This window comes from Anopheles coluzzii, chromosome 2 (genome assembly GCF_943734685.1).
Source record: "Anopheles coluzzii chromosome 2, AcolN3, whole genome shotgun sequence".
NCBI lineage: Eukaryota > Metazoa > Arthropoda > Insecta > Diptera > Culicidae > Anopheles > Anopheles coluzzii.
The window spans coordinates 30,799,844-30,821,796 of NC_064670.1; the positions used below are offsets into that span (position 1 = coordinate 30,799,844).

Sequence of the window (21,953 nt, forward strand, 5' to 3'; positions counted from 1 at the left end):
CACTCACCGTAATGTCTCCATCGCTTTTCTAGGGTTTTCTTGATGTTACCCATCTCTATCCCACCCAAACAACGTCAGCTCGATTTCCCAACCGTCCAGAATGAAAGTCATCATCACGCTCCTTCGCATTGCTCAAACCCCTTTGGACGTGCGGTAGCGATACAGCGTGTGTACTGCTGCCCTACACTTTTGCACTTATGGTCATCATCAATCGTTTCAAATTGAACAGTGCACACACGCGCGCACAGGCCCTTGGGAGTTACCAGGGGGGGAACGAAATTTTACCCAAGGAAATGGTCAGACTAATGCCAGATAGCCGTTTTTGACGAATCAAATCGATCGGAAACGGAACGAAGATTCACTTTTTTCCCTACCGCTTCCTCGGATTCCATTCCACACTACCTCACTTCGGTTCGGTTTGGCTTTCTTCTGCTGGGGATGATGATCCACTCTTCCCCTTCCGTCCCTTCCGTGACGTTGAACCCAGCCTCACAGGGCCGGACCCAGCAACGAAGGTGTACAATTTTGAGCAGCACTTCAATTAGTCGATTCGGTCGCTTCTAATGTCAGCTTGTCGAAGGCAGAAGGTAGGACGGACGGGGCGTTGCTCAAAGCGTTTCCCTTTTTTCTTTTTTTTTCATTTTTTGATTCACGACACGGAAAGCGAAAACGCACCACACTGGAAGTGACCACCCCCGTCCTATCTACACCTACCCGTTGTTGAATGTTGAGAGTAAAGTGTATGCTTCATGGCTCGTAGAGGAAACGCAGAGAAGAGAGGGTCGACGTATAGCTTTAAATAAGTTACTGAAGGAAATTGAACATCAACTCGAGCGAGAGTACAGCCATGGGAAGGGAAACGTCCACTTGCTCCGGATGCACTTCGACTTGAAGCATTTTGGTTTCATTCACCGACTTTTCCACTGTACATTTTGGCAACACAAATCAGTGTCAACAAGCTCTCCAGCTCATGGTACATACGTCCACACACCGCACGAATCTTGGCGACTCTTGACGGTTGAGTAGTTCGAAGAAGGCATCGGGTAGGTTTTTTCCCCAGTTTCGGACGATTTCACACAAAAAAAGGAATGCACAGGTAATTTCTAGTTGCTGTACCGAAAATTTTCTCCTACCAGCCATTTCACACTTCCTGAGGGTTCGGGGTGGCCTCCCGGCACCCACCAACACGGTACGCCAGCATCCATCAGCGTTTGAAGTGCAAATTATCATCATTTGTATCGCCACTCGAATCCACCTGGCTTCAGCTTACACACGAAGCGTCTTTCGAGGGACGACGCGTTGGATGCTTTGTTTCTGCTGAAAGGCAACAGGATGGAATAGGAAGCAGAGAAGCTTTTTCTTTTTGCTTCTTTGTCTCCGGTGGACCCGTGATGGATAATGAGCCTCCACTCCACAGCGAAGTGTGACTGCTGGCTCACGATTGTTCGCTGGTGTCCAATATCCCAAGCCCGTCCAACTATTCACCCTTTTGGACGCACACTAGTGCGAACGCCAGGAACAGCGGACGGCAACATTTGCATTTCAATGGTGTAAGCGTGGACGGTAAAGAGTTTCATTAGAACAGAAGGCTGAAGTTGTTGGAATGTGCGCTACTGCGACGGACGCGCGTTTGCCATTCCCGTAGGGAGAAGAGGGCCCGATTTGCCCTCTAGCGGAACAGTTCACGGATTGTCATCCAAACTGGCACACATCTCGGGAGAAAACACCGCAATGGTGTGCGCTGTTCTATGTGAAGCAGAACTTTACCACCCCCTCGCACCGGGATGAATGATGAATATTCTCGGGAACAATTGAAAGCTGTGCTCAATGTTGACGCTGATTACGGTGGCCAACTTTTTGCGTACGCTCGTTAACAATGTTCATGATAGAAATGTGCTTTGAAACAATGTTAACAGCGGCACTACTGTTGTGTGACATTCTGACAACTAGTGGATTTAATTTAACTCTCCCCGACGTGACGTTTTGGACTCATTACCGCACATTTTCCATTTTCCATTTTCCGGTATATGTTGTGCCGATAAAAATCCACAACACCTAATTATTTATTCATCAAGCCAATGTGGAAATGAAACATGAAGCTTATTATTCGACTGATTTTAATGACATCATACCCCTCTCTGCAGGCGTGTATCGAAATCGACTTGTAAGCCAATCAGGTTTGACCGACACACAAGTCAAATCCTGTGCTACATTACTCAATATATCGATTATAAATTAATGATCGATAACACCAGCACAGATTCGCTACCGGAGTATGTTTCATTTGTTAAGTGTGTGTGTGTGTGTGTGTGTGTGTGAGGTTTCAATACCTCTGCAAAAACGAGTATACACAGTGGACAACATGTTTTTCTGTGTTTTTTAATAATTAACCGCTTCCATCAATCAATGTAACTCCCAGCATAACTCATTTTCCATGATTGCATCATTCTGCCCTGTTTAAATGTCAACCAACAATGATGAACTACATTAGCGCTTTTACGCGGATTATTTTTTTAAAATTTAGGAGCTCATTCCTTTCTTATATTATGATTAAAAGATAAGTGGAAATGAGGTGTTGGATGTAGTTAATATTATGTTTTCTCCATCCAACCAGTTTATAAACCAATTTTTATCCAACCCAGAGAATTTTATGAGAATTTTCATACGTTTTCAAAACATTAAATCCTTGATTTTCCCCAAGGTTTTATGCATAGAGTTATAGGAAAACCATGAAAAGAGTTGTAAAGAGACTTGAATTTAAAGAGAGACAATATGTTTAAATTGGGAAATTAAATTACTTTTCGTTTGATGCATAAAATAAAATGCGTCTTAAAAAACCACTTAAACATCAAAATTTCAAAACATATAACCGACAACAAACAGATAAAAACACAGTAGAAAAAAAACACTGTAAATAACAGATAATTTCAAAATATGACCTCGATTACTTGGTGAGTAACTACCGCTGTAACTTGTAAAAGAATGTACTGAATGTACTTTTCTGAGATGCAAATTAACGGAAACCCTTCAACCCTTCAAACGATTACGCCTTCGCACATGCCACAATTGTAGCATTTAAAAAAAAAAAACAACAAAGCCATAATAGTTACACATTGCCACTTTCCACTTCGACTCCAAAATGTGTCTCACTTACCCGTGTGTCCAACGCTGACATACCAAGCCGTCCAGTGTACGCTTAGCTCACCGTTCCACACGCCAAAGATCAGCGCAATCAGCGTCCCGGTGGAAATGGTCCACAGCAGCAGCCGCAACGGTGGCACGATCCTCGGTGCATTTGGACGCCGGTGTAAAATGTAGCCCGTTATCATGCCTGTCAATGGGGGGGGGGGGGGGAGTTCGAAACGGCCAAACCGGCACGGCAGAACATTAGCTTGTCATCGGATGTAAAAGGTCGGGTGACCGAAGCTGGACAGCAAACTCACCGACGATGTACGGTCCGATACGCTGCCACGGTTTGTCGTACAGAATGTCGAACGATTCGAACGGATCCGCCACCTTGTACGTGTAGCGATAGTGCAGCGAGAAGTAGATCGACAGCAGCCACGATCCGCCCAGGCACAGGAACAGCAGACCGGCGGCGAGGCGGAAATTTCTACACGCCGTAGACGTAGAAAGAAAGGCAATAGCAGAGACATGAAGGCACAAAAATAGGTCCATTCAATCGTCAAGTGCACCCAGTTCTGTCGCGTAGAAATGGACCAGCAGTGGACGGGACGGTGGATTGCGAGGGCACGTTCCAAAAATAGGCACAAAACCTGCCGCAGGCCGTAGTGGTACGAGGCAGCAGCAGCATTCCACTGCCGGCGGCAAGGTGCGTGGTGCTTGCTTACCTGGAGGAAATCATCAGCAGCACGATCGCGATGACGTAGAACTGCATATCGTTCGCCAGGTACCAGGACCAGATCATGCACATCTCAGTGAACGGGAACCAGTTGTTGACGTAGAGAATGTTGCGCCACCAGAACCGATCGCAGGTAATGTGATCGATGATGCCGGGCGTGAATACGGATCGATCGTACGTCCATCTAGAAACAGGGGAACGAAAGGAAATCATCAGCCATCGACGAGCTTTTACACGTGTTCTGCACTGCACGGGCTCGATGGTTGAAAATCGAAGACAACAACGGTCTCCCCAATGGCCTTTCGTGCGAGGGCGACTCCACGCTATCTGGAGCGTAGACGATCGAAGCCCTGCTGACCCAATGCCCGGGAGGATTAAGACATTTTGGTCGGCTGGGGAATTGGATCGTCATTACCATGACAGGCGGATGCATAAAGGGAAAATGGCTGCCCGAAGCCTGCTCTGTAGCGAATCCGAAATAACCACAATCTAAAAGGGAAGGAGGAACCGGAACGGGGTTGAAACAAGAGGACTAAACCTACTTTAGGATGATTTCGTTCGTCACAATCGTAAACCAGTAGACGGGAGTTAGCCGCAGGTAACGGTATAAGATCGAAAGGCCAGCTTTACGCGTCGCTCCCCCAAGGGTTGCATCTCGGTGTGCACCGCCCGTCGATGGCTCCCGGGTCCCGGTACCGGCGGCAGCAGCTGGGCTGGTCCGTTCTTCCGCCTGCTTGCCCGTGGTCGGTTGGCCCGATTTCGACACCGATTTGAGATACAGGTACACGATCAACAGGCCGCTAATGAAGAAGAACGTGTCGACCGAGAAGGATGCATTGCCGACGAGCTGATACAGGAAGGAACGTTCTGCAATCTTGCGCCCGAACTGGAATCAGAGACAGAAACGCAATTAGGTATTAGGTCCAGCTCTCGGTATGGTCGGCAACAGAGATTTGATTCCGTTGTTATGCAGCATTGATACTTACTCGATTTTCCGACACGGCAAACAACTGCAGATAGGTGTGGACGAGCACGGTCCACAGCAGGGAGTAAAGCCGCAAACCATGCACACACGTCAGCGAATCCTAATGTGAAAGATGGATACATACGATGAACATTTCTAGCTTTCAAAAAAAAGGGACACCTCCGTGGAATGTTCGAACCATGCTTTTCAATCGATTACGGTGCGGGTTCGCCTTCCATGGCCTTTATCAGGGGTGGTTGCTGCCCCAGGGGTATCATTTATATTCGAAAACCAACCGATTCTACGAGTACATTCGATTGATTGCCTTTTCCGAAGAAACAAAACGGTTTTTATTATCGAAATGGTCCATCAATGGGTCTCGGTGAACCATTCGTCACTGGGTACCACCGTTAGGGTGGAAATGGTTCCAAAATGGGAGCAGGAGAAAAGAAAAGTGAAACGACCGAAAACTGGCCGTCTTCAGCATGGGTCAGCATTAATGACCAACCAGGTTCAGACCAAAAGGTTGTGGGTAGCAGCAGCAGCAGCACACAAATCAAACATTGAACGATTCGTGGTACACACCGAGCATGGATGTAACATTTGCATCATTCTGATCCGCCCCGCAGCATAATGTTCGTCTCGTTCGTCTAGCGAGCAGAGGGCAGAAGCTATTCATCCCATTTCTAACCGACATGAAGCTCGTGCTACAACCCCACCGATCAATAGGGGTGCGGTATTGATCGGATTTACGCAGCGCTTTGGTTCGACTACCAATCATTCATCAGCTGTATATTGACCGCTCTCACACAAACAAATACACACACACAAAGCTTTAAATCTCATTTGATTCTGTTTGCACAGCGCCTCGTCGTAATGGAATTAGCATTCCAGTAAGGATCCATGAAAGATTCTATCCGCTTTCGCTTTTGCTGCTGGCAAGACAATTGCTCCTGCTGCTTCTTGCACAATCAACTCCGATGGCAGAATGGCCAGTCGGGTAAGTGAGGGCTCGTTGTACGCTTGCTGCTCTCGCACGGAGCGTATCCGTTACTGTGCTTCCTTCGCACTCCATTTCATTCCATTTAGGTGACACACGGCCGCAGCATTCAGTAAGCCTTACCTCGTTGGCACGTTCCACCGACAGGATGGAGGCCGCATTCGGTCCCACATCGAAGCAGGCCAGGATGTCGTGCAGTGAGACTGTGTGAAAACAACAAAGAAAAGAAGAGCTATGAAATATGCAACGGCAAGTAACGGTGCAACGATGAACCTACAGTGCGAACTTCAATGCTCCTCCTGTTACGTAACCTTTGAAATCAGAGGTTAAATCATTGGTAGAAAAAAAAGTATAGCTGTGGCATTCACTTCTCTGAATTAAATATTTAACGATTTTTTTTTTTTGTATTTTCGGCATTATTTTCTATTCCTTGTTGTTGTTCGATAGTAAACAGATTGTTAGAGCAGGGAAAGAAAACTTTAGTTTGAATTAGTTAATTTAATTTAGTTTCGATTGAAAGGTCGCACAAACAGCTCGCTCCAAAGTTCGAGAAAAGTTACTAAACAAAACTGCAAGCCCTTCAACTTCCTTTTTCCACCGTTTGTTACGATACCGGCTGAACACGTACAACTTAGTTTCCCAAAACTTTTGCTCACTAGCCTAAAACCAACCAAACTACAGCACCCGTACACACGCTCCCCGGGGGGCGTTCGATCGGCTCATATAACATCACTTGTACAAGCACTTACAACGTGTTTCCTTGCGATCCTTGTACAGCACGCCGTCCGCAGCAGCCGGTGCCTGCTGCCTAATACCGCCCGCCACATTGTTGTTGCTTTCCACGTTGATTTTGTGCATCTCGAGCGCATCTCCCATGCGGCCACCGCCGTCACCGCGCTCCCGCTTGATGTGGTGGTTCCCCTCGGCCCCAAGCGGCGGACCGTGCGCCTTCTTCGAGTACCGTGCTGCCTTCGGCTTGCCATCCACACCGGTACCGCAGGACGCGTACACTATGACCGCGCCCATCACCGTTAGGACCGTGCTGAAAATAGGCAACTTAATTATTAATGAAATTTATTACTGCTTTAGCACCGCCCCAGCCGTGCGTGCGTCTATGCTTGCCGCACATCCGAATCATGGCGGTCTGTATAGCGCCGTATCACCGTGCTCGTCGAACCCGGGGAAACATCCCGGTCCCAGGCATGGTTAGGATATTAATAGACATTGAAAGGCACAATATAGTTACGTACAACAGTGCAAACACTTTCGGATCGCTCCACAGATTGTAGCTGCCAGGGACGGGACGCACGTGGGCGATGGTGAGCGCGCTCACAGCAGTCCCGCCGGTAGCCACCACGTTCAGGGTGCTGTTGTTCAGCAGGCTCAGCATTGGATCGCTGCGCAGCAGCTCCGAGATGTCGTCTATCGTGCAGGACTTGGGCAGACACTGGCCCAGCAGGATCGAGCTGGACTGAAACGAGCACGAAACGCGCATTACGCACAACAACAACACAGGGCTACATGTCCTGTATGGAGGGTTTACCTGTGTGGAGAGCAATGCTTCGAGCTGGACCGAAATTTTGGCGACAAAAAACCGCATCTCCAGCTGGCGGGCGCCCGGTGGCATCGGGGTGAGCCGCAGCACACGGTTCACCTCGTCGCAGAACGTGAGCGAACCCATCCAGAACTCGTTGCCGAAGAAGTATTGCCCACCGTACCGGCCGCTGGAATCGCTCGCTGTTAGGGAAGAGAATGATAAGGAATGGAATAATAATTATAATTAATTGGTTTTCAAAGATAATAACAAAACTCAGCGAAAAGATTACATAATGATAGAATGCTCTTTAGAGGTGGTTTGGGCCATTATTTGGTTTCAAGGTGTGATACATCTTCTGCTTCTTATTTAGCGAAACAATCGAGGTCGGTAATAGCTTGCCATAGCAGCATATATTTTGTAATTCAGATAACATAGGTTTTTTGAATAATATGAAAAGAATTGTAGCACATGATCTAGTTGAAATTAGTATTTAAACATAGAGCCTCGTGATAATCCACGGAAACGACTAACCGGCTTTCGCCTTATAATATTCAATGAGCACTGAAAGCTTTCATCAAGGGCCATTTGAGGTTCGTAAGTATGGTATATATAAGTTGTGTACATATATTATTAAAAATACAATCAACACGTTCATAACGAGTACTATGTTCTGGAAATAACCGGAAAATAATAACAAATAAATTTGAAAGCATAAGACTCATTCAAATTCCTTGCATTTTTCTTTATTTACCTTAATACACACCACGCTACTAAATTAAATTTGTCATCTTTGTGTGGTTATTATTACGATTATTGCACATTTTCCCTATATTGTGTGCAATCTTGGAATTAACATCTAAAAAATGTTGATTAATCAAACCTGTGCGTAGTAATACTTCAGTATTTCTTCTTCTTCTTTGGCTCAACAACCGATGTCGGTCAAGGCCTGCCTGTACCCACTTGTGGGCTTGGCCTTCAGTGACTAATTGAATCCCCCCCATAGCAGGATAGTCAATCCTACGTATGGCGGCGCGGTCTATTTGGGGATTGAACCCATGACGGGCATGCTGTTAAGTCGTACGAGTTGACGACTGAACTACGAGACCGGCTAAACTTCAGTATTAACTTGTTTGTATTTTTTATTTTAAAAAAATCAGTGAAAATTAAAGATATAGGATGCCTACATGAAAAATCAGAATCGCTCATACAAATCTTGCATTGTAATGATTCACTGTACTGAACGTTATCTGTGTTTTCGCAATCAACATTGTGATAGAGCCTTTCAACACCAATTTTTAGCCGATTAGCTACACTTGACACAACCAAATTAGAAACAACTCAATTACACGATAATCATCTGCATTTATGGCTCATTTTGGCTTCTCGGTACGCGGTTTGCAAATGAAGTCGTTCCATCGCCGCATTCGATTGTGGTGCTAGCAAATTACAATTTAGCAATTAACACCTATCACACCCATCACGTTATCGTTATGATCATGTTACTTTTTATGCAAAAACAATACCCACAACATCACCATTATGCACTGCCAACACACACACATACTCGTGCGCTATCGAAGCGTTAAAACTACCGTTCAACTAATTGAAGCTCCTCCAATTTCGCTCACGCGCGATACCGTTCTAGTGTTGCTGCATTTATTATCGTTATTATTTCATGTACTCACCCCCTTCAACGGGTTGACCATCGATACCCACCCATTTGCCGCTGCGAGGATAGGGTACGCTGTCAGATAATTGCACAAGGCTGAACAGCGTGTTCTATTAGCGCGCGGCATTACTAAAAGCGGGCATCAGGTTGGATCGCGCCATACATAACAACCGTACGCGCATAACGCCTGTCCTACCCAAATAAAAAAACAACAACAACAACCACAGCGCCCTGTCGGGACACTCTGTACACGTATGTGTCTGCCAATTGGAATCGGCCTTTAAGCCTTCCAAGCTCTCCTTCGCCGTACCAACTCGCTAGCCCTAGAACATCAAGAACCGCAAGAAGAAAGCAACACCCCGGGATGGGGGGCGAAAAAACAAAAAGCGCCGGCGCCCCGCGGGACAGGGAGGAAAAAACAAAGTGCGTACAAATGAAGCCACCGGTGCGTAACTGTGTACCAATTATTACCGCTTTCAAGCGCGGCAAAAAAAAGACCTTACCAACCACTGGCGGGAAGCAGAAAGTAGTGCACACGAGCTGCTGAAAGGTGTGAGCGTGCATTACCTCATCATGCGACTTTCAGCCGAACGGGTGAAACGGAAAAAAAGGCGGCAAACTGTGAAACATCCTCAGCCTCACCCCGCTCATTCGAACGGGTCAAAATGGTCAGAATTTTTCGTTCCGAGCAGAAGCGGAAGAAAAGCGCCAACGAGGCGTACATACAAAAGCATCCTCAAAAAAACCATCCAACCAATTTTACATCCCGATCAATCGCACTCTAATTGGACAGCATCAACCGCTTCGGACCTCGGCACTTATGGGTCCCGCGGGACAAGACAAAAAGCCGAGCTGCTTTCTCATTAGACAGCCGGTTTGCGCCGTTGTTACCGCCACTATGGGGTTGGGCTTTTCAGGCGGAGCTCATTCTTCTCGGACAGCGGCGGCGGCAGCGCATCGACAGAACCGTTACCACTAATCTGCATGTCGAAGTTGGGTTGGGTAGGTTGGACACCAAACCGAACAAGAAAAAAAATCCCCCCGAGAACAATCGAGCGAATGAAAGATACCAAAAAAAAGCTCACTTTTAATTGTGCAACGGATATTTTGGATTAATTTAAAAATAATAGAAGCTAAATTTAGAACCAATTGCACTCGACCAAACGCTATACTTGTTAAATTCATTTTTTTTAACTTGCTGTTTGAAAAGATTGTTACACCAGGTCACCGTAAACGAGGTTCAGATAAGAGGACAGACTAACTAGCAAAACGATGGGGCTAAATAGAAGAAGAAGTAAAAAAATGCTCGCATCCCTAACCACCAATTCAGAACTTAATCTCAATTATGCTGAGGGTTGGCTTTTTTGCTTTCCTGCTTCTCGGTTAAACGTATAGTACGTACTTTGTGATTACGAACCCTGAATGCGAACGCGTCCACACACACACACATACACATACACACAAATCTCTTGACCTACATGTTAAGTAATTGATCTTTTTTGTCCCAAAGTTTGGAAGAAAATCTCTTTCCCGCATGGTTCCATGATTCAGCAAACATGCTTAAGTTATGGTCTAGCCAGCATATACAAATAACAAAAAAATCTTTTACTGCCATGGGGATTTCGTAAAAGTAACACAACATGATATGAAAAAGAGGGGAACACATTACGCTTTCAGTAATTATTTCTTCTAAGAAAATATAGCTGAACATGAATCAAAGCTAAATAATGCTGTTGTTCATTCTTCAAATGTATAGCATATTATCACTATAATTTTGCTCAAGACTAATGGCAAGAAAGAGCTGCTTCAAAATCATTTAAATGGAGATAACAAATGTTGTATTGTGCACATTTTTTTCTTATCACAAATAATGTGAAGAATAATCTGAGACATCAGTATGATTTTCACTGTATTTTCGGTATCAGTATAATCAGTATTTTCAGTTTAATTTCAAGATATTTGTAATTTACATTAAGCAACAAGCTCAAAGAATTCCACAATCAAGAAGTAGTCTTATAATATGCATTTAAGTTCTATGCAATTTTAAACACATTTCGTTACAGTATCTTTCATTAAAACTGCTCACAAAGGTAACTAGAATGTTTGAAAATAAAATAAACTAAACAAAACAGCCAATAAACCATAAAACCGAGTTTTTTTTAACCAATGCAAGGTACGCAGCCGGAAGTGGTTCTCCGAATCGCGTATGTTGTTGTATGATTAGACGATTCATTAATTAGAACGGCACCTTCTGTGCCCCTCACTGCCACAATGCATCATCGATCATCTCCCATTTAGGATCCCGTTACCAGCAACGTTTCTTCCGCCCCGATGTTGCAGCACCAAAAAGCTACAACGAAAGGCAGGTTGAGAGACGGAGGGAGAGCGCTGAAAACCATAATTACTCACACACATAATCAGTTCTCGTTACACGAGTTCTTTCCCTTACCGACCTAATATCAACATAAGGTACGAATGCCTACACAACACAGTCGCCAGAGTTTGATGGATCGGGTCCCGTTCTGTGTGACTCAAAATAATTTATTTAGCAATAGATCGCTCACAAAGATGACAAAGTGGACAAAACGATGCACGATGCCATTTGACAAGTAGCGGAACGCTGTCATTGGAAGGAATTTCAATTGACGTTCGCGTTTTCTTTGTCTGCGGAAACTCCAGCAGCCATGAAGTCTATCTATGGCCGTATCTATCAATCACGGTGTGAAATGAACCTCGTTTGCGTTGTGCATTGAGGTCCACTCAGGGAGTGGCTAAACATAATAAATCGACCGCATAATACGTGCTCCACCAGGGGCCATTTCAAGCCACCCTCCTGGGTCATTGCCTGCCATACACACTCACACATCATTGTACATGGATTATGAAATGGGCAAAACAGACCGTACGTACGGGAGAGCATGGCCTCCGTGAACCACCACAATCAGACTTTTCATATTTTCACACCATTCAGCTCGTCAGCAATGTCCCTCTGTCGTGCATTGCTGCAAGGGATAGCATCGATTCCTCCATCGCGTAAACTCTACAGCCCTCATGATACCTCGCACACACTGGTTGGCGACTTCAATTGCGTAATTCTTATCCCTGCTGCGCATGGAACCTTTTAAAACTTACCCTTCAACGCCCAGCCTCGCTGGCGGCGTAGATCGCGCAAGTACAGGCCCACGTGGGCCGCACACTGTTCGCTGACGCGCGCCTTCAGCTCGAGGATGTTCCAATTGCTATGATCGAACAGACCGGTGAACAGCTGGAACAGGGTGCTTTCCTCGCTCAACCACCGCACCGCCGGACGGTGATTCCCAACCAGTGCCGCTGCACTGCCGGGCGCATACGCCACCGCTGCTGCCGTGGAGGATGACGACCATGCCACATCGGCGGCCTGGTGCTGCGGCGCCCGACCGGTTCCGACGGACCGGTTCGAGTGGGACTTTCTGGGCATCGGTTCCGGGTGCGATGTTTTCGCCTTCCGTTTCGGCACCCGGAACACGTTGTCCGTGTACTTGTACACCGGCGGCAGACCGGCCGCCGAACGCACCGAGGACGTTTCGTAGTTCGGCAGCACCAGATCGGCCTGGTTGGGATCGAGCCGCTGATCCAGGGTAGCGGCAGCACTGCCATGGCGATGAGTTCCGGTCAATTCCACCACCTCCGAGGGAGCCGATTGCGTGTGATACGTTGCGTAAGCTGGCCCACCGTGATCTGGCACGCCGATGTGCCTGCCCGGAAATGGCGACAGTCGCGCTGCATCCTCGTCGCCCGTCGCCAGGTGCAGCAGCAGCAGTACACCACTCCAACGCGCCAGCACCGAGATACGACGTTCACGTAACCGACCGATCCGGATTGGAACGGTCACCATTGCACGGCACGGTATGGGGCAGAGGGCAGAAGATATTCACCACCACCACGCCACCACTCGCGTTACAGAACGGCACAGCAAACGAGCTGGTTCCATTCACAGAGGGATTCACAATCAAACAAATGACGTAAAACTTTAAGCTCTGATTCGTTTTTTTTAACCAAATTCACCTCTTACCACGACACAAATGCTCACTTTAGAAGATAGCGGAGATCTTCTCTTGTTAAGAATGCTTCTATTAGATTCACACTAAACCCACACAACACACTTGCTGTACTACGTTATGCTGCCTAAAACTGCAATTTTTACAACTATTGCTTGCGATTTGCACACTACACGGCACAATACGGCACACGTTCACCATTTGGGCCGCCCGTAAATAAGAAGCACTCTAACTCTAACCGCTGCTCCGTTCGCGCGATGTCCTGGTCGGGTGAAAGTGATTTCAAGACTGCATGCACCAACAACGCTGGCACGGTGCAGCTGGCCGGGATCAAAGCTTGCACACTCTCGATATTAATAACGACCGGTGGTGGTGGTTGCAGACCAGCTACGATCGCCTAATGCACAACTGCAACCGTTCAAGTACCACACGGCACGGCCAGCTTGTTTACTGGCCAACTTGGCGGGCTTACGTCTTAGTGCAGTTTGGTTTTAGTTTTTGCTATGTGTCTATTTTTTACGATTTTCAGAGTGTGTGTGTGTGTGTGTGTGTGTGTGTGCTTATCCGAGTGCGGGAGAGCTCTGGTGCGTGCCGCGGCGTGGTGGTGGCTAATGCCGGTTCGTGTCGCGATGCAATTGCAATTCGCCTGCTGCAAAACAGTGGTGTCCGTCTGGTCTGCCTGCAAGAGATGCCCGATCTGCAGCGTAATGCCCCCCCCCTTCTGATGATCTAACACATCGGGTTTCGGTATTGCTATGGCTGCTGGTGGACAGGGGTAAATTGGGAGGCACTACTGTCCCACCAGGAGAAAGAGAAGCGTAGTCGAGCGGATAGTTATGTTTATTTTTATTTAAGCCATCTGCATACCAGTGAGTGAAGGTTTTAAAGCCAAGCTAGCACTCGACGCAACGCGACTCACGTGACAGACGCTAATTGAAGAAGTATGGCAGAGTGAGAGAGAGGCGGTCTCGAACCAGGAAGTCGACGGTCCTTAGCTTACTCTACAAACCTGCAAAGATTTGCATTCCCTAGCCTAATATCTCGTGTCTCTGCAAAGGTAAAGGTGATTGCGTTCCAAACAAGTTCTAGCGGACGCAGCCGAATGCAATCGATTGTTGCATTCTGCACCTTTGAGCGATCGTGTGGAAATGAAATCTTTCGTTTTGATTCGCTACCAAGCATAATTATCCACAATTTAGTAGCTGCACCACTTTGCAACACCTTCAAATTGCCTCACGGCCCAAATGCGATCGCTATCAACCACGGCCCTACCTGAACCTGATGATCATCGCGGCGCCTTCAACCTCTCACTCAATGTTCGACTGCCTCATTCTGCACGTCTCGGTACTAGAAACAAACAACAACAACTTTTCAGTACACTTGCACTTTCATGAAATTACCCCACCGGGCGGTGTGGCGGCGGCTGCTCTAGAATGTAGCTCACCCACTGCCTTGTGCCAGCGAACGGACGGTGTGTAACCGATGCGTGCAGAGGTGAAAGACACTCTTCAGCCCGGTGGCCGTTGCACAGGTGCACACGACTGACCATTTGCTGCCTACCCCACACCCTGCGCTGCATTACACCACAATGCACCACGCTGCCACTGTTTGGTGTGGCATAATGTGGCGCCGTGGCAGTGGCTTTGCAACGCTGCTTGGTTCTTTCGGCACGACGGCGACGGCTCGAACGCTACAGGATCGCGTACTTAACGGCCGTGCTGCAGGTTCGAGCAATCGTAATGGAAGCTATGTGCAAAAAGCATGAAAGCCTCCCCCGTCTCTTCTACCAGCGAATCAATCGGATAATATGTGTTTTTCTGTGTGTGTGTGCAATGTGTGTGTCTCTATGTTTTGTGAGTGCCGCATTAAATAACAGTTCGATTAAGCAAAACAGGTTTCTCAGGCGTTTAGTGTCTCGGTCTGGTTTGCTGCAAAAACAAACCCTGAACCTATCTGGTCGGGCACCAATTGAAATGGGCAATGCAAAAAAACTGTCCCCTATTTGGCACCCCACCTTTATCTATGGACGGAGAGATTTCACTTACGTACCAATGACACGTAAGACCGGATCATCCGATGATCCCCGGTAGGAAAGGTAGTAATTACTATCTTAAATCGCCTCTACCCCGGAAGTGTGACAAAACTAGTGTTATGCTTAGTGAATTTCTCGCATGGATTCATTCATATGCATTTAAAGTGATTGGAATTACGATTCAAAAGATTCACAAACTACAGGATTTTCCAAGTCAATGTGCACATAATTATTCACCGCATCCAAGATGTTTTTCAACAGCAGTAAAATGGTGAATTTGCTTCAAAACGAAATTTCAGTTTCAAAACATCTTTTTCAACACATAACAAAGAACTGTCAAACACAATCAAGCATGAGTCGTGTTGAAAAACATGCTAAAGAAATTAAAAATTATTATGATCGAAATTAAATATCAGATTGAAGTGGTTTAGCATCTTGCACGCGGAGAATAACAATGTTTACATGCGAAAGTGGCTTGTAAAACCCTGTAATAAAGGGTGATGAATCACCAATCTTCATCTTCAATCATGAATTTCTAAGATTTCATTAATTTCTTAATGGATTTTCTTGTGAATTTTTCCCACTCTACTACATAACATCAAATCTTAATCTAAAAATCTAGCAATTGTTAAACAGAAAACAATAATAAACAATAAGATTCCCAATAGACTACTACTAATACTAAATTGATTTTTGAACCAGAATAAAAGATTCAACCAAAAAACAAATATTCAAGAGAAAAATAACGCTTCCAAACCCGAATAGAAGAACCAAATAATATTTATTGCATAAAGATTGTGTTTACTTCGAGCTCTATTTATTTGTATTTTGCATTAAATTATGAATTGGAATACATTCAACGTTGAAAATTAGCAGCACTACATGTACATTTTAAATACATTCAATGTTGTATATCATGCCAAAATATTTCCCTCTTATTAGCACATCCTTTCTTCACAAGAGATTCTAAGAGAATCCTAAACGACTTAACTTCTGAAAATATTTATGAATCTATAAAAAATAAAAATCATGAACAATTAATACACTTAAATATCAAAATGTTTAGAAAATTTGATGAAAAATTAAAGATCTTTCATACTGATTGATGTATGACAATTGTACCTATCCCTAGATGAAGCAGCAAACAACTAAAACAAACAAAACAATTGACCCCCGGGGGCGGGCCAATTTAGACGCAAATTGCGGAAAAGGAAAGCATTTTAGTCGTCAAACACCTTACAACCGCCACCGGTAACTGTCAACTGTCATCCACCGTTTTCACTACTAATGACGCTTGTATGATGTGTGGCGAGCGCGTCATTGCCGTGATTGCCGGCGCGTGCCTTTTGGGTTTAAAAATGTGTGTCGCGCTGTCAAAAACGCCAAACCGTACCAAGACCCGTTATCGTTGCACCAGGGTAAGCATGAACCGTACACAGACACACACAGTTTGCTCCAATTCTGAGCGCATCGAGGTGATTAGAACTTTGCGTCAAGTAGTTTACGATCGAGTGAAGAAGACTGTACCGATTTGAAACAGTTACCCATTCACAATGCGTTCGGTTACTGCACACACACACACACACACATGCTATACACCCCGTCGTCTCATCAATGCAATTCTTTTTTTTGCCACAAATCGGGACGATCGTACCACGTCACATTATCTCGATCTGTCGCTCAGTTACCCGAGTTGATGACGTGAGAGAATCGTTCTGGCGTTTGCCATCATCTTACCATTGAGTGTTCGTACGCAAGCCCGCAAGACACCGCAAGTGCTGAAACTAATTGCATTAACAGTAAGTGTTATTAGACGCCTGGTGGGCACGGTGGGTACAGTAACATGATTACCTTCACCGCCTGTGCTGTGTGTGTGTGCAGTGAGCTTTAGCAAATGACACATGGCTGCCTCTCTTGGCTGTCACGCCGTCCTATCCACTGCCCGGATTTGCCAAGGGTGGCAACGGCTGGGGCTCAATCATAATCATCTTCGCACGCATCTTCACGTTCGGTTCGAGCTAGAGTGTCTTCACTGCTTCACTGCTTGACGTTTCGGTATGGCAATTCTTTCCATTCTAGTTCTTCTGACGCAATGTGCGGCAAAACCGTACTAATGCTGTGCCAATGCACCTATGTACTGCTCGTTTAATGGTTCAACAATTTGTGGATAACGACTTGGAGCGCATAACACCATTTCCACATTGTGCAATATCCATTGAAGATGCCATGATCGAAGTATTGAGGACAACATAAAGTAACTTTATAAGGATGAACGAATATCACACAGAAGATGTGATTCGCTCGCTCGGATCTTCCACATTAATTCGTAAATTAAACGAAAACATAAGAACATCAACGGCCATTTCACTTCCAACAAGTTTGCTTTCTACTAAATGAAGTGTTCGATCGCACTGAAGGCACTCAAAACGTCGATGGGAGCTTTTTCAAGGCTCCATTAGCTTTTTGCTTGGTTCGCCCCGTGCGCTTCAACATAAATTGCCACCCCCTCGAGGCACGTGCATTTGGGAACGGAAGAGAAATCACTTCCACGAGCAGGTTCGTGTGCACAGCCCGCGCACAAATCTCCGCTGCCGCAAGAGTCCACAGCGCGTTCGCCTCACTCTACACCAACGGCATGCTTCACTTTCAACTGAGCATGATCATCACGGAAGGCAACGAAAATCGGGTGAAGCTGCGGAGGTGGTGTATTCGGAGGCCCCAAATACGTCCCACTAAGTACAACGTTAATCATCCCGCGGAATCGTCCGGTCAATCAAACGGTTCCGAAACGACGCTGCAGAGCCGTTGAAGCGGGCCCTGTGTGTCCGACCAACAATTGCATCTCGAACTAGTTTAATCACCAACCTAGAAGGAGGACGCACGGGCGGCTAATTTTCCCTAAATCAATCGACTAATGACCCACCAAAAGGGCTTAAGCGCATCATTAGTAATCGCTAAAGTCGTTAAATCCCACGACCACATGCGTCGAATCGTCCCGCACCCATTCACCGAGCGCACGAAAGCACTCCCGGCAGAGTGTGGAACAGTTTGAAGTACAGGCACGTTAATTGTGCCAGCTTTCAGGTAATACACAATGAGAACGTCTTATGATCGCTTGTGCCCCCAAGTCCAACAGCTGCGCTGTACGCACCCAGGGCAAATATCATGGGACACTCGGGTTTTTTTTTACTTTCAGAAAGGAGTGAAAACAAATAGATAATAGATGCATTCAGTCCCACCCAAAGCCCACAATGAGTCAAAGAGGCAACCTGCTAAGGTCAAAGCCAGATGGATATCGCGCGCGCGCGCCCGCACTGTGACAGGTCGATGCATGGCAGCTTGATGCGCGTGAACTTTGGGTAGCCCTACCCAGCCCAATGCGCCCTTGGGAGTTACGCGCCTGCCGTGCATATATTTGCAAAACGACCATAATGCACACCCTGTAAACATTGCATCGCTTTTGTTTGCTGCGCCCGAACGCTCTCCCCGACGCTCGGCGTGTAATGACAGAGAAAAGAGACGATGTTCCACCACTAGTATCACCGATTCATTAGCGACAACGGTGTAATATTTTTTCGCAGGGGCTGCGCTGTAGTGCTAAACACTCAGCAGATGCACCCATTGCAACCGGCGAAGGTGATAGGACACCGCGCCGTGGCCTTTGATCGACGTCGATCACGCAACCGACACTTTCCTGTGGCAATGCACGTCAAGGGTCGCGCGTTAAAGCTAAGCGCCCATTCGATGGGTTTGATGGGTGTACGCAATAAACAATTACGAGCAGCGATTATTTCGTGGTGCATTAAAGTAGAAAGCCCTGCAATAGGTTCACACGAAACGGCCGCGACCGTTCGACGTCTGCGCGATGTTGCGCTCACCGTCCGTCACATACGAGAGCGATCGTGTTTTATGTCGGATGCGTGTTGGCTGCAAACTACACAACCCGCAATGAAAGTAAGCATTTTCAATAAAATGTGCAAGAACATTAGGCTGTGTTTTTATTTATTTATTTATTCTTTTGTCTAGGTGCGCACAACACGTACCTTGCAGAAAGTGCAGAAAAGCACGCTTATCCGATGATGTTCGCATGATCTGCTTGTGTTCGGTGATGCTTCAAACGCTCGAACGATTAATGTCACTAACGGATTTATTTATTATTGTTTGCACATGGGTGTAAAACATCATAGCAGCGCATTGGTGTGAGAAACATGTTGGAACGATGTGACCAGTTTAATACATTATACATTATTAGATCCCATTATTTATTTTATCTTTATCTCAGCTATCGTCAATCAGCTTTCTATAGCAGGCAACAGCACATGACCTCGAAAGATAGCCTAACGACCAAAAGATTAGTTTTAATAACTTACTCACTGCCACTGCATTAAGATTAGTATCATAGCTAGATTAGTAGTAAGATCATAGCTATGTTGTCCTTTGAAAGCATAAACATTTATGTGTTACAAAACTAGTGAGAATACAAACGGTTGATTCTTGCACATTTTCTCTCCATGATGCATAAAATAACTGGGCACAGGATTCATTCCACCTAACCGGATACATTCGATTCCTTGCAATATCTAGCGCATTAAAACTGCCAAACTACCGTTAATGTGGTGACACTCGACCCATAACGGACACTTTCACGCATGCAAATGGACCACAGCACGGTACCTAAACAGCCAACAGCCGGTTAGCCATTCGCAGGTGTGATGCCAAACAACACCTAACTGGCTGGTGTAACAAATTGAAAGTGCCTACTGCAATTTGCTCCCATTTTACCACGCAAGTGGAGCGCATGTCGCACCGTGTACGCTCCTCTGATAAGCCTCGCGCGATAGGGAGCGATTTCCTACTTTTGCACTGTCACCCTCTGGGCCCATTCGGTGTCTTAGCCTTCCTTCCGCCTGAAACCCACGATCGATCACGCGATTGTATGGAAGACATCAGAGTGGTGCTGGCGACTCGGAATTGAGTTCAATCCCATCAATGAAGTGATAAATAGTACACCTTCGCGCGAAGTTCACGCGCACCGGTTTCCTTGGACCGTGCCCTTCCGCCAGAGAACACCAACCCATACACATGGAATTTAGACTGCCGATTTGGGCTCATTTTATGACCCATTCACCGTGATGCAATTGGATTTTCATTTTTCACCCTCATCAAGCGACGAACCTCAACCGGTCGTTTGGTTTCCCAGCGGAAAAGTAACGCATCCTAAAGGAGGGAGAGAGGGTTTTAAATTCCAATCGGTCGACATGGACAGATACAGCATCATCAGGCACAACTAGTCCTACTTTAAGCCAGGCAGTAGCACAACCTACTGATCTTCTCCTGGCGTGCGCGAGCGCGCTCACGCTCGCTGGTACTCGCTCGACGATCAATCGACCTCTATTTAGTGTTGGGGCCTTGTGCTGCGGGCTGTTTTTCTCCAAACCGCCTCACTAACGCCGCAATGAGAGCAAACACAACCGTACGTACGTCTCAAATCAATTGCAACGAAATGAAAACACAGCCCCGACCGGTTTCGACCTGGCAGCCTGGCCGGGGGTGCTACCTAGGTAAACAGGTAACCATCACCGGCAGTCAGCAAATCCGAAGAAACCCGCCGAACCAGTGAAAGTTTGATCTTCTCACTTCTTTCACTTCCTACGTAGCAAACCGGGGGCAGAGGCAGCATCTTCAAGCATCATCGGCGCAGCATAATCGAGAGCATCGGGGGGCAGTGGGCACCCTTGGCCAAGGCCCGGTTTTGTTTTTTGTTCCGAACCCAGCGACGCGGTAATTGTCGTACGGTGTAGCAGCTGGCAGTGGCCCCCGACCTGTCATTCCCTTTCATTTCATCTAACGCTCGGTGCCGTTTCCCTTTCCCTGGTGTGCAGTTTGTGTGGCAGGCACATACGTTTTGGGGTCCCTGCACCAAGTACAACCGTCCACGAGATCCAGTCCTTCGGTAAGGTTGGTTAGTACGCGGGTCAAACCACTTACCAACCCGCCCCACATACCACCGCACTTGTCTAGGGGTTTGGCTCAAACCATCGTGTACAGTTGGTAGTTGTTGTTGTTGAATGTAAACCCCCCTCTCTTGAACTGGTGGCATCTTTAGCTTGATCTAGCTCACTGTTAGTGTAACGAGACCCAGCAGTTAATTTACAACCTGAACACCTACTACACCTACAAGACGCCAATTAAGCAGCGAATCTTCAAGTGATCTTGATGTTTATACCGAATTTCTACCCACTGCAAGTATGCCAGTCGCTTTTGGCCGAGTTACCCCGGCGGATTTGTTTTCCAATGGCCTGCTTTTGAGGGTTGAAGGCTAGACAGCATCGGCAGTAAGTCGTCCGTGTCCGGCGATCAAAAGCAATGGACGAATGCAACGTTGTGCCGAGCTCTGTTCGAGCCGGGTGAAAGAAGAAAAAATCACGTCGCTTCGCTCACGGACAAAGTTCTGCGGCACAAATTTCCGCTTCCCGCTTCGAGCCCGCTCAAATCCCCATCCCCAAAGCTATCGTACCACCAGGAAAAGCTGGCTGGGACCGCTCGATCCGTTAGATTTTTTCACTTTTCGAATTAAAATTTTTATTTAGTCATACTTCGATCGTTTGCTCGTGCGCTTCCTTCCCCCGTTTGTTCTCTTGCGCAGTGGTGAGGAGAAGGAGGAGGAGGAGCTCGGTGGTGAGATTCAGGTTTGAATGTGTGTTGGGATTAGACAGGCACACGAAGCGAAAGGCAGCAGAATATTGGGACCGCGCGACCGAGGGTACCGCGGGTTCCAGGTGTTGCGGTTTGGAAATGAATCTGATGCCGTGAGATCACTGCCGTACTGCAGGAAGGTACTTGCGGGTCCGT

At 46.6% G+C, this 21,953-nt stretch overlaps 1 protein-coding gene across 3 annotated transcripts in view; it reads right to left on the reverse strand.

Moving 5' to 3' along the window:
- The window catches only part of LOC120952014 (nose resistant to fluoxetine protein 6), a 78,460-nt gene that overhangs the window by 3,568 nt on the left and 52,939 nt on the right, over positions 1-21,953 (reverse strand). For 2 of the 3 annotated variants that reach the window (XM_049607509.1, XM_049607510.1), the window contains 9 exons: positions 7,370-7,563; positions 7,077-7,297; positions 6,576-6,868; positions 5,950-6,029; positions 4,849-4,947; positions 4,405-4,748; positions 3,852-4,046; positions 3,444-3,613; positions 3,155-3,331 (listed from right to left, as the gene is read on the reverse strand). In XM_049607509.1, the coding sequence (XP_049463466.1) occupies positions 3,155-3,331; positions 3,444-3,613; positions 3,852-4,046; positions 4,405-4,748; positions 4,849-4,947; positions 5,950-6,029; positions 6,576-6,868; positions 7,077-7,297; positions 7,370-7,507 (1,717 nt within the window). In that variant the 5' untranslated portion in view covers positions 7,508-7,563. Of the gene's footprint in view, positions 1-3,154; positions 3,332-3,443; positions 3,614-3,851; positions 4,047-4,404; positions 4,749-4,848; positions 4,948-5,949; positions 6,030-6,575; positions 6,869-7,076; positions 7,298-7,369; positions 7,564-12,164; positions 13,562-21,953 lie in introns of those variants that run through there. The other variant, XM_040371074.2, reaches the window with a different exon arrangement.